This window comes from Oryctolagus cuniculus, chromosome 1 (genome assembly GCF_964237555.1).
Source record: "Oryctolagus cuniculus chromosome 1, mOryCun1.1, whole genome shotgun sequence".
Taxonomy (NCBI): domain Eukaryota; kingdom Metazoa; phylum Chordata; class Mammalia; order Lagomorpha; family Leporidae; genus Oryctolagus; species Oryctolagus cuniculus.
In genome coordinates this window covers 7688421-7701055 of record NC_091432.1, presented here as the reverse complement: position 1 = coordinate 7701055, position 12635 = coordinate 7688421, and the positions used below count along the sequence as shown (strand labels likewise).

Genomic DNA, 12635 nt, shown 5'->3' with positions numbered 1-12635 from the left:
ACTCCCATGGTGCGGGTTTGTTGCTGTCACCCCCAGCCCTCAAACTCCCATGGTGCGGGTCTGTTGCTATCACCCCCGGCCCTCAAACTCCCACGGTGAGGGCCTATTGCTGTCACCCCCTGGCTCTCACGGTGCCCACGTGAGGGCCTCGGAGCTTCCTGTGGCATGCCGCGGAGGTGCCACAGCCATGGGGGCTGCTCAGGCAGCGAGGCCGGGCCGGAGGCGGGAGGAGGAAGGGCCCTGAGGGAGACCCGGGTGCCTCTCTGAGGGGATCCTGGGCGGCAGAGAGGGTCCTAGACTTCCCCCACTGCAGGCCCTGTCAGCCCCCAACTCTGACGGCTTCGGGGTTCCCGGAAGAGAGCAGTTACTGCTCCTCCTCCGATGCCACTGCACTGGGACCCTCTGAAAGTCCTAGGTTGAATCCCTCACCCCCCACACACACCCCATCCTAGGTTGAATCCCTCACCCCACACACACACCCGTGGCTCAGAGTGGGACTGAATCTGGGAATAGGGCCCTCGAAGCAGAGCAGCGAGGCCACGTGGGTGGACCCACTGCAATACGACTGGTTCCTTGTAAGGGGAGGAGATCCGGACACGGGCTCAGGGGCCACAGTGAGGAGGTGGCCGCCTGCAAGCCCAGGAGACAGGCCGACGCCGTGACCCCAGCCTCCTGGACTCAGAGCCGTGAGAAAACGGATTTCTGCTATGGAAGGCACCTTCGTGGGGGTCTGCAGCAGCAGCAAACGCACATTATCTCCAAAAGCGCGTGAGCATAGAAGTTTATCTTACTGAAAAGATTTGAAACCCATGCATATGATGGATTTTCAGAGTTCATGGAAAAATGCGTGGATTTCAGGGTTTGGGGGTTTTTGCATGTGTGTGTGTGTGTGTGTGCACCAAACTTACCGTTTAGCTGCATTTCCCATGAACTTGTTTGAAAGAGGAACTGAGGCGAGTGAGGGGCAGGGCACCACTGGCCTCTGACCACAGACCCGGGCAGGGCTCTGGGTGCCCACAGCTCCTCTGCCCACCACTCTTCCCAGCACACCCGAGATCAAATTTCCCCACAAAAGCAAGGTCAGCAACCCAGGTCTACCTGCCCAGCAAGATCTGAATAAATTCCTGGCTCAGTCCCTACAGCCCTGGCTTCTCAAATACAGGCTTGTGCCGGAAGCACCTGGGAAGGGGGACGGGGCGGGGAGGGGGAGGCGTTGAAATGCAGAGCCCTGGGCCTTGCTCCCAGAGAGCCCTCTTCAGCAGTTCTGGGGCAGAGCCCTCAAGTCTGCCTTTCTAACGAGCGTCCAGGCAGCACAGCTTGAGTCACCTGGCTGGGATACGGTGCACCAGGATCCCCGAGCCCTGTGGCTGCAATCAATAGCCGCTCACTCTTCCCCCAGTGCCCCGTGCACTTGACCCTGTGCCCAGCCTGTCCTGCCAGGCATTCCTTGCTGCTCAGTCCAACACCGTGATCAGATCCCCCGAGTCCCCACTCGGGCTAAAGTTGAGAGGCTGCAGTGTCTCTAGAGGGAGAAACCTTAGGGGAATCTGAACCAGAACTGGAAAGATTCTGGTAAGACACAGCTGTCTGGGTGCACCGCCAGGTGCCCACCTCCCTGTGCAAGACACACTGATGTGAGCCCCTCTCACGGTCCAGATGAACACAGGAAGGCTCAGAGAGGGGAGGCAGCTTTCCCAGGGGCACACAGCAGAGGCTGAGCAGAAACCAGGTCCCCTTCCCCTGCACTGTGGGCTCCCTGCTGGGCTCTCCCACCTATATCCGCCCCCTCCCTGCCTTCTCTGCCTTCTTGTGATCCCAGCTGTGCCCAGGCGTTCCCAGCCAGTGCTGAAATGGAGCCTCAGGGGACTGTGAAACTTGGCAAAGAAGAAAAGTGGGGAAAGAGGGAAGGGAAATGAGGGGAGGAACGAATGGGAGGCCGACAGCTCAGCTCAGCTTGGGCTGTCCAGACACTGGGGGCGGGGCTTCTCCGGGAACCTGCACACGTGTACCACCACCCCTTCCTCCAGCCCTGGGAGGGCTCAGGTCACGCCGGAAACCACAAGCCTTCTCCTTTCCAGAGGAGCCAGCCCGGGGCTTCCCTCTGCCATGACCGTGAGCTTCCCGCCCCCAGGCGCAGTTTGGGCAGCCAGCCACAGCCCAGCCAGAGCTACCAGCTGTGCTGTGCAACACAGGAGCTGTGGCCAGTGTGGGGCTGGGAGGGGCTCTCTGCCCTCCCTGGACTGCCCCAGGAGGGGTGAGGATCCTGCAGGGTGCAGGTGAGACCGGCAGCTGGGGGAGCTTCCCCAGACCCTGAGGACCCTGGCTGGGGCAGGCGAGTCTGTGTGGAGGTGGCAGGGCTCCTGGAACCAGGATCTGCAGCCCTGCTCTGAGTTGCCACACCCACTATGTCACCCGGAGAAAAACTGGACCCAATTCCCGACAGCTTCATCCTGCAGCCACCAGTCTTCCACCCGGTGAGCAGGCGCTTTGGCCCAGAACTTTGTAGGTCTCGGGGCTCCTCCCTCCGAGCTGGGCCCAGACTCCCGAGGGCCGGGGTGGACAGGACTTCACCCTCGGACCCTGCTTTCCCAGGGACCTGCCCAGGCTTCGGCAAGGCCCTCCTGAGCTTAGCAAAGTGACCAGTCAGCTAATTCTCACTTGAGTGTGAGTGACTGCTGGACTCCCAGGGTCCTTGCATTGTAAAAGTGGTGAAGCCTGGAGCCGGTGCTGTGCCCTCACTGGGGTGGGTGGCAGGGAGGATGGGGGGGTGGGTTGGATCATTGAAGAGGACAGTGATTACCAGGAAGGCCAGGTGAGCGGACGGGATCCTTTTTCCCTCTTCCTGCTCAGTCCCGGGAGGGTTCCTGGTGCCAGGCAATGTTTCACGTAATTACAGGCAGGAGCCTGGGGAATGGAAGGGACTGACCCGCCGAGCCTGGCTGAGCTGCCCGCAGGCTCTGACAGGTGGGGCTAGGCACCCAGGTGCCTGAGTGAAGGCTTGAGGCAGCTGCCCGGGTTACCGTGGGCTTTCCAGAGGGCGGAGCCACCTGGTGGGTGGGGTCTCTGCTCTTTCTCGGGTGTTTCCGGCTGCCGAAGCCTGCTGGGAGCTGGAGGGCAACACAGGAAGAAGGCTCAGCCTATGGTACCACCCTGTGCATACCTGCTGCCCATCCCACAAACATCCATGCACAGCCCAGGGAAAACAGCCAGCCCCCCAGCCCCCGGCAGCCAGGGACCAGGGGCCAAACCAGCCATAGGAACAAAGCGTTCTGGGGTCCCAGGGGAGGGAGGAATAAGGGAGGCACCCACCCGGACGATGCCCCAGAAATGGCTGGGAGCTGCAAAACTGCAAAGTGTGTTAGACAAGCCCACAAAGGGAGCTGGAGCTGGACCACCCATATTGTCCCTCGGGGCATGTCCCTCAGGGTCACCTCCAGGCTCCCAGCTGAGTCACTCCTCCTGCCCCCTGGTTCACCTCGCTGGGGACACAGCAGTGCGTTGTGTGCCCCAGGAGCTGGGGGCAGCTAGCTGGCTGGTCTGCGTGGGCACGTGCTGCTTCCCCCCCCCCCCAGGGGTGACGTGGCCTTGGCCTTGACGTATAAAGTCTCAGAAAGGCAGAGAAGCAGAAGAGCACTTCCCAGAGCAGACTGATGTGTCCTGTGTGAGGAGGGAAAGCTGCGTTTCCTCGTTCTGCTCTCTGTACCGCCTGGACGTGGTGGTCCCCCAGCCCGTTCCTCCCCCGTGTCTCCCCTCGCTCAGGTGGTTCCGTATGTCACGACAATCTTTGGTGGTCTGCACGCGGGCAAGATGGTCATGCTGCAAGGCGTGGTCCCTCTAAAGGCTCGCAGGTAAGGGCACCCTTGGTGGGTGCCTCTCTGCCTCTGGGGTCTCCAGGGGTGTCAGGCTGCACCGTGAGAGCCTCACCTCCGGCCAGGTTTCAGGTGGACTTCCAGTGTGGCTGCAGCCTGTGCCCCCCGCCAGACATCGCCATCCACTTCAACCCTCGCTTCCACACCACGCGGCCCCACGTCATCTGCAACACCCTGCATGGTGGCTGCTGGGGCGTGGAGGCACGGTGGCCCCGCCTGGCCCTGCAGAGAGGAGCCGCCTTCCTCCTCCTCTTCCTCTTTGGTAATGAGGAGGTGAAGGTGAGCATGAGGGACGGCCGTGGGTGGCCTAGAGTTTGTGTCCGTCTACCCTTCCTTCCCTAGTCAGTTCCCCAGGCCATGGTGCTGAGCAGCATTTAGTGGGGAGAGGGAGGGGGTCAGGCACAGAGAGAACCAAGGAGTTCCAGGCTGTCCTGGGGCAAGAGAGTGAAGGGTCCACTGTTATTGTCATAGCAAGCACTTAAAGAGCCCTTGCTGTATACTCAGACTCTTAGCCTTTGACGTATAACCTGCTCATTGAATCCTCGCAACAGCCCCATGGGTGGACACTTTCCTTATCCCTGGCTCACAGCTGAGCGCCCCCTGGAGGGTGGGAGGGATTTGGGGGCCCTCAGCCAGTTTCCTCCACTTTGATTCATGATGATGTCACGGGTCTGAGCTCTGTCAGGGCAGAAGGGGCCTTGGAAGGGGCCTTGGGCCCCAGGCCAGCTCTGGAGCCTTGACAAGGTCCCTGAAGCTCCCCAGACTGGAGCTCCTCCTCCTCTTGAAAATGCCGTAGCTCAGGGGCTGGGCCAGCGGTCAGGTGAGGACGGCGCTTCCCGAGAGTGGACCCTCAGCCTCTGCCTGTGCCCCTAGGTGAGTGTGAACGGACAGCACTTCCTCCACTACCGCTACCGGCTCCCGCTGTCTCGCGTGGACACGCTGGGCATATTCGGTGACATCTTGGTGAAGGCCGTTGGATTCCTGAACGTTAACGTAAGAGCTCCTGGGACTGACCTCCCCTGGCTGGGACCTCACCCCTAGCCCAGCCCAACAGACAGAGGAGGCCCCTTGTCCCCTTGTAGAAGCCGTGGGGGGAGGAAGAGAAAGTGATGACAGAGGGGCCTGGTAGCCGTGGGCGGGAGTCTGTGCTGGCTGTGGTTACACTGGCTAACACTGAAAAGTAATAGCCAATTGGGCACAGTGCCTCGGGCACAGCTGTGGCTGGCTGCGGCTGAAGGACAACCAAGCCACGTGGGACACAGCGGGAGCCTCAAAGGCCAAAGCCCGGCCTCTGCCCACCTGCCGTGCCCCGGCAGGGGAGGTGGGGGCCAAAGACACGGCCTCAGGGCTTGCATGGTCCTGAGTGCCGCTGGCTCTGTTTTCTTCCCCTGAACAGCCATTTGCGGAGGGCAGCCAAGAGTACCCCGTTGGGCACGTGAGTCTCTTGGGTTGGGAGCACGGCTGGACCTTGTGGTGGGACAAGCTGGCCACCAGCGGAGCCAGCTGCTTCCCCCCTCCCCCAGGTGACCTGCCCACTGCATAAGGCCCAGCTGTCCCTCGCCTCTCTGCTGCAGTCACCATGGATACAGGGGCTCCCGTCAGTCCCTGGAGAGCCTGCATTGGGGAAGATGGATGGGGTGGGCTGGGGGGAGGACTCTGGCTCTGCTGACAATTCTCAGAGCAACCGCGCCAGGTGGCTGGCCTCCTGGGACACAGGGGAGATGGGGCCCGGGTTCCAGGGTGCTTCAGAAAGTTCACGGACAAATGGAGCTTCAGTTTACTTTGGTACAGAAATATGTGAAATCCATGCTTTTTTTTTTCATAACCTGCATTTCCTGTGAACTTGTTGAAGGGCCTACATCCTGGGCCCAGGCTGCACAGTGAGTGGACGGTACATCCACCATCCAGGTCTGCCCCAGTGGGGCTCCTGCGACTCCCAAGCCACCATGAGAGACAAACCCGGTGACACCCACTTTGTAAGACTCATGCGAGCGGTCCCTTTCCCTGAGCAAACACCGACGGCCTCCCCGTGCCCCCTCTTTCCCGACAGCCCTTCCTGCTGACGAGCCGCAGGCTGGTGAGTGAAGCCCACCCCTCCAGTCTCCCAGGAGATCTGGTGCCTGGTCCGCCTCCTCGGGGCTGGGGGGCAGCTGGGTGGGAGGCTGGAAACTCCATCAATCTCAGGGTTCCCCTTCCTTGCAGGCTGGGGGAGGGCCGGGCAGCTTCAGGCTGAATCCCCAGCTCCACGCTGCCTTCTCGCCACTTCTGCAAAAAGTGATTTTATGCTCTTCTGTGCCGGGCCCAGTGCCAGGCGCCAGGGTAGCAGGAGGTGCCGGTCCTCCAGTTGCTGGGAGGGTACAGGCCTCCCAAGGGCCACTAGGGTCCAGGGAGTGGCAGTGTGGGAGAGGTAAGGACACAGGGGAGGCACACAGGTGGCCAGGCCTGCGGAGATGAGACTCCTGGCCTCGCGTCCGGGGACATAAAGGGGCCTGCCCGCTCCTGGGTGCGGCCCCTCCCTGAGCACTCTCCAGCCTCACCTTTGTTTCCTGTGTCCCTTCAGGAGGTACCCTGCTCGCGTGCTCTTCCCCGGGGCCTCTGGCCTGGCCAGGTCATCATAGTGCGGGGGCTGGTCCTGCAGGAGCCCAAGGAGTGAGTACCCGGCCCTGCTCAAGCTTTGTAAACATCACCTCTTGTCCTCACCCAGCACCAGCATCCAATCCCCGAGGTACCAGTGAGGACTTCGCCAGAGAGGGGACGCCATTACCAAGTGGATGCTGTGCCTTAACATATCCCACAGGGGGCGCTCAAAACACATCTGCAGGGCAAATCCATTAGCCAGGGTGGACCTGCCCAGCTGCCTGCCTTGAGGAAAGGCATTGGGTTTTATGACTTTTCCAGGCCAGGTTGCTACCTGTGCATGCTTAGGGCTGTTACTCTTCCTCTCTGTGCCACCACGGGCAGCGCCCACGGATGTGGGTGGTGTTAGAATGGCCTCAGTAGAGGCAGGGAGCGAGCCACGCTCTGTTCTCCTTGCTCTGTTTGTGTGTCTGTTTGTGACTAAAGCCTGTCCAGCGAGCTCCTAGCCAGGCCTGTGAATCCTAGGCACAGGTGGGAGCCCAGCATGGCTGGCATTGGGCCTCCAAGGCCAGGCAGGACGGGATTGGCTTCCTGGTGTTGTCTTTTATGAGCTGCGTGGTCTTGGGTCACTCACTATACCTCTCTGAGCCTGGGTGTCCCAACCTGGTAGAGAAAACGGAAAGTTGCTCTGTGATCAGAAGTGCACTTCTCGGCTGGCACTGCGGCTCACTAGGCTAATCCTCCGCCTGTGGCACTGGCACATCAGGTTCTAGTCCCGGTTAGGGCGCCAGTTCTGTCCCAGTTGCTCCTCTTCCAGGCCAGCTCTCTGCTGTGGCCTGGGAGGGCAGTGGAGGATGGCCCAAGTGCTTGGGCCCTGCACCTCATGGGAGACCAGGAGGAAGCACCTGGCTCCTGGCTTCGGATCAGCGCAGTGCGCCAGCCGCAGCAGCCATTGGGGGGTGAACCAATGGAAAAGGAAGACCTTTCTCTCTGTCTCTCTCTCTCTCTCTCTCTCACTGTCCACTCTGTCTGTCAAAAATAATAATTTTTTAAAAAGTGCACTTCTGCCTCGCAAAATCTGGAGGCGTGAGTCCAGGTTCGTGTGCTATAATCCAAAGTTGCCAGGGCATTAGTGACCTGGCAGACAACTTAACTGCCCTCTCTAGAGGTAGGGAATGGGGTTGGGGGCTGCTGTATGGTCCCCTCCCCAGGGTCCCTGCCTTCATCCCTTTCCCAGAGTGGAGCCCACCACGTCCTTCCCAATGCGGGAAGTTTGTGTAGCCACATCCACCGCAATTCCCAGGACCCCGACTCCGTCCCGCTTACCCACAGCTGCCTCCCCTGGCCAGTCAGCCAGAGCTATCCCAGGGGTGAAGACAAGAAACAGAACCAGCCTGCCCCTTCTGAGAGGCAGGTGCCCAGTGACAGAAGCGCTCCTCCCCACCACCGCAAATCTGAATCACAACTCCTGGCTCATGCATCGCAGCCGGAGGCCCCAGAGCTGGATGCATGAGCCAGGAGCCCTCATGACCAGGTGGGCGCCCCGCCCCGCCCCTGTGGTCCTCTAGTGGGTAGCTGCAGACTCAGGTCTCCCCACCCTCTGGGCTGTCACGTACCCGGGCGTCCAGCCCTGAGCCCTGCTTTCTGGAGGAGGATCCTGCCCAGTGTTCCAGCCGCTCTCCACCTCCCTGAGGGCCGTGGAAGCTGACCCCCTTCTCCCACCCACCCGCCACAGCTTCACTCTGAGCCTGAGGGACGAGGCTGCCCGCGTGCCTGTGACGCTTAGGGCGTCCTTTGCGGACAGAAGCCTGGCCTGGATCTCCCCTTGGGGACGGAAGACGCCCATCTCAGCCCCCTTCCTCTTTTACCCCCAGCGGTTCTTCGAGGTGGGTCAGAGCCAGGATGGGTGCAGAGCCTGGGGGTGGGGCATGCCTGGGGGAGGTGGGCAGGGCCAACACCACGGGGCTGGGAAGCCAGAGACACCCACATGGCAGCCCTCAACACTATGCTGGCGCCAGGGGTTCCGCACCCAAGAACTCAGAAGCAGTGAATACAGAGACCCCAGCATCAGCTCTGTTCAGTGGCTCCCCAGGAATCCTGGAAGCTGAGCCCCAGGGCTGATCAAAGTCCACCAAGGGCTGGCTGTGAGCTGGACCCCTCTGAGTCCCGCCCTTGTGTCCACTGCGGGGAGGAGGGTCTTCCAGGAAGAGTGCCAGGTGGAGAAGGAGGACTGGAAGCCCACCGGCCACTCACGCCCCCCGTCTTGCAGGTGCTGCTCCTGTGCCAGGAGGGAGGGCTGAAGCTGGCCCTCAATGGGCAGGGGCTGGGGGCCACCAGCCTGGGCCAGCAGACCCTGGAGCAGCTGCGGGAGCTCCGGATCAGCGGCAGCGTCCAGCTCTACTGTGTCCATTACTGAAGAGGACCAGGGAGACCCCAGGCAGAGGAGACTGGGGGCCAGCACTCGCCCAGGGCCCCCCACCCAGTGTGCCCCACCTGCTCCCTTCATTAAATTCTGCACCTGTCACTGTTCTGTCAGGCCTGCTTCATCCGGCTTCACGGGCCTGGGTCTGCAGGACGTCGGGACCCTGGGCAGACGTTCATGGAGGCAGGTCTGTAGCCTAGGATGCCAAGAACACAGTGGCTTAGAGAATGCAGACATTTAGTCTCGCACTCAGCAATTCTGAGAAAATGGCCCAGGCCGGTGGGGCAGCTCTGTGCCCTGTGCACATTCAGGGCATATCCTAGACCCGGAGGCCCCTGTCCCAGGGCACTGCCACTGTCTGCATTGGCGAATATGGATGAGACACCCCTGGTTCCATAAGCCCCAGGCCCAGGATCAACACACACCACGTACACTGGCACTCTGAGTCCTGCTCAGAGGGCCACACCATCCGCAAGGGAGGCTGGCAATGTTCTCCAGCGGGAAAGCCACGTGCCTGGCCACAGTGCTGTCTCTGTGAAAGACGGAGAGTGATTCTGGTGGATAGCCAGGCTCTGAGACAAATAGATGCTGTTAACAGCCTCATTTTAAATATTTTTTAATGTTAAGGTCAGCAACTTTAAAAAAACAGATTTATTTATTTATTTGAAAGTCAGAGTTAGAGAGAAAGAGAGAGAGAGGGAGAGACAAAGATGTCTTCATCCACGGTTCACTCCCCTAATGGCCACAATGGCTGGAGCTGGTCTGGTCTGAAGCCAGGAGCTTCTTCTGGGTCTCCTTTATGGGTTCAGGGGCCCAAGAAATTATGTCACCTTCCTTTGCTTTCCCTGGCACAATAGCAGGGAGCTGGATCAGAAGTGCAGCAGCCAGGGCTTGAACCGGCACCCACATGGGATGCTGGTGCCGAGGGTGGAGACTTAGCCTACTATGCCACAGCACCGGTCCCTAACAACCTCGTTTTGTAAAGTAGGATGCTGAGGCCCAGAAAGGCTAAAGAATTTCCCAAGATCACCCAGTTAGAAAGTGGGGGTGGCTGGCGCCGCAGCTCACTAGGTTAATCCTCCTCCTGTGGCCCCAGTACCCCGGGTTCTAGTCCCGGTCGGGGCACCAGATTCTGTCCTGGTTGCTCCTCTTCTAGTCCAGCTCTCTGCTGTGGCCCAGGAGTGCAGTGGAGGATGGCCCAAGTGCTTGGGCCCTGCACCCCATGGGAGACCAGGAGAAAGCACCTGGCTCCTGGCTTCGGATCGGCGCAGCACACCAGCCACAGCGGGCCATTTTGGGGGTGGACCAACAGAAGGAAGACCTTTCTCTCTGTCTCTCCCTCTCACTATCTAACTCCACCTGTCAAAAAAAAAGTGGGGGTGCCAGGATCAGAACCCAGGGATTCTACCTGCAGAGTGTGCGGCCTGTAACCATTGCACTGTTGTGTACACACACACACACACACACACACGAACTCCCCGATAAAGGTGATTCTGGGAGCTGCAGGCTTCGGAACAACAACTCACAGATTGAGAAGTACAGACATGGACAAGAAGGGGACACCATGGAGGAAACGGAAAGGTTAATTAAGAAAATAATACGATATGGAACACTATGACATGCATGTGCTACACAGCATGCATGATACAGTAATACATGCTCCAGAATGAAATTTTGTGTCCTCCACCCTCCGAATTCGTATATTCAAATCCTAATGCCTAAGGAGCTCTCCCGCCACGGCCGGATGCAGCAAGAAGAGGACCCTCGGCAAACTCGGAAGGTGCCAGCGCCTTGAGCTGGGAGGCCCCAGCCCCCAGGACTGTGAGAGAGAAATTTCTGTTGCTTCTACATTACGCAGGCTAAGGAATGTCATCCTAGCAGCCTGAGTGGACTGAGACAGTGGACTGCAATACCCAGCAGCATATTATATCATTACCATATAATAGTATATACCATACCTGTATGTTTTATATCTATATATTATATTTAGACTCACAAGAATTGATAAACAGAAGATTAAAACCAAACATCTGGCCGGCGCTGTGGCTCACTAGGCTAATCCTCCGCCTTGCGGCGCCGGCACACCGGGTTCTAGTCCCAGTCGGGGCGCCAGATTCTGTCCCGGTTGCCCCTCTTCCAGGCCAGCCCTCTGCTGTGGCCTGGGAGTGCAGTGGAGGATGGCCCAGGTGCTTGGGCCCTGCACCCCATGGGAGACCAGGAGAAGCACCTGGCTCCTGCCATCGGATCAGTGCGGTGTGCCGGTCGCAGCGCGCCGGCCGCGGCGGCCATTGGAAGGTGAACCAACGGCAAAGGAAGACCTTTCTCTCTGTCTCTCTCTCTCACTGTCCACTCTGCCTGTCAAAAAAAAATTACTTAAAAAAATATATCTGGCTCCTCCCAGTAGAGGAAATTGAGTCCTGTCTCACTAAGAAACGGAATCTACCTGTGGGCCACACACAGGAGCGCAGTGACTCGGAAGGCTGTCTCTTGGGTGGGGTGTTTACTCAGTCGTTCTCTCGCTCGGTGTCTGTGCGCTGCACACTAGGTCCCTCCACCACTGTGAAACACCTGGGAGCAGCTAACTCACAAAGGCAAAGGTTTCGTTTCCCGCACAGCTGGAGAGGTGCACAGTCCAAATGAGGCAGCCACATGGACCCGGCATCGGATCGGGGTCGTGGGCGGTGGGCCACAGCAAGCCAGGAGTCAGAGAGAGCGCTTATTTCAGCCTTATGAGACCAACCCTGTAGTAAGGACTGCCTCCCGAGCACACATTCTCAATGTCCTAAAGACCTCACTGTGTCCACCTACTAGACACCTGATTGGATCAAGTCTCCAGCCTTAAGCCATTTATGGTTCGCAGTAACTGTCAACCATTGACATAAGACTGTGGGGGCCAAGCTTTCAGCACATGTGCTTTAGAATGCACCTGAACAATTATCCAGGTGGTGACAGGCACCTTATAGCTTTCTATGCTGGTTGTCATTGCAGTCGTTTTAGAAAGGACAGCTGGTTGACAGTGGTAGGAGAATGCGCCAGATGTACACCTATTGGTCTTCTTTCCAGCAAAGTTGCTGAATTATTTTATTTGTTCAAATAAGCAATCAGAACACATACAAATGATAATCTGACTTCTGGTTTCTTCCTTTCCAGTCACTCTCTCCTCCTCCTCTCTCCAATGTGTTCATTGGCCAGGAGTTCCTGTTGTACCAAAGCTGTTAACAGGCATCCTTGGCTGTTTCTTGACACTGCGGAAATGCTACCACGTATTCATCTTCAAATATGATGAAAGTGGCAGGTTGAAGATAGACACCATTTCTAGGTAAGGAAATTTTTACTTTCTATTAGTTTGCCAAGAGATTTTTTTCTTTTTTTTTTTTAATAAGGAATGTCAAGTTTTTCAGTGTCTTCATCATCTATTGATACCATTATGTTTGTTTTTTTCATCTTTAATTTCTAAATGAGATAAATAATAGGCTTTCTAACATTATGCATTCTTAAAATTTCCTGGGATAAAAGTTACTTCACAGTGATGAATTTTTAATGAAAATATTGTACATTTCATTGTCTGATATTACTATTTTTGTACTGTGGTCATAAATTAAGCTGGCTTCTAATTTTTCTCGTGCCTATACCCATTCTACATTAGCCTGAAATTCTGGATTGTCTCCTTCTACTCAAGGTCACCAATTCATAGATATATATGTGTGTGTGTGTGTGTGTGTGTGTGCCTTTGCTAAATCTGCAAGTTCTGTCCTCCCTCTCTTTTT

The 12635-nt window shown here is 57.8% G+C and overlaps 1 protein-coding gene across 2 annotated transcripts; it reads left to right on the top strand.

Moving 5' to 3' along the window:
* The first annotated feature begins 2021 nt into the window (after nt 1-2021).
* On the top strand, nt 2022-8970 carry LGALS12 (galectin 12). Of its 2 annotated transcripts, none has more exons than XM_008274339.4 (9): nt 2022-2474; nt 3760-3848; nt 3935-4148; nt 4743-4862; nt 5266-5304; nt 5920-5946; nt 6430-6518; nt 8182-8332; nt 8716-8970. In XM_008274339.4, exons 1-9 carry the CDS (start codon nt 2406-2408, stop codon nt 8860-8862), a joined length of 945 nt encoding a protein of 314 aa, XP_008272561.4. In that variant the 5' UTR covers nt 2022-2405; the 3' UTR covers nt 8863-8970. The 2 variants fall into 2 exon arrangements, with proteins under 2 accessions (XP_008272561.4, XP_051689120.2); XM_051833160.2 differs by having other exon boundaries at nt 2137-2276.
* The last annotated feature ends 3665 nt before the right edge of the window (nt 8971-12635 follow it).

Excerpts from the sequence above, each read along its gene's own strand:
- LGALS12 (XM_008274339.4), top strand. The coding sequence starts at position 2,406 with ATGTCACCCGGAGAAAAACTGGACCCAATTCCCGACAGCTTCATCCTG. Across the intron at positions 4,149-4,742 it reads TTGGTAATGAGGAGGTGAAG|GTGAGTGTGAACGGACAGCA; the intron begins GTGAGCATGAGG and ends CTGTGCCCCTAG. Across the intron at positions 4,863-5,265 it reads TTGGATTCCTGAACGTTAAC|CCATTTGCGGAGGGCAGCCA; the intron begins GTAAGAGCTCCT and ends TCCCCTGAACAG.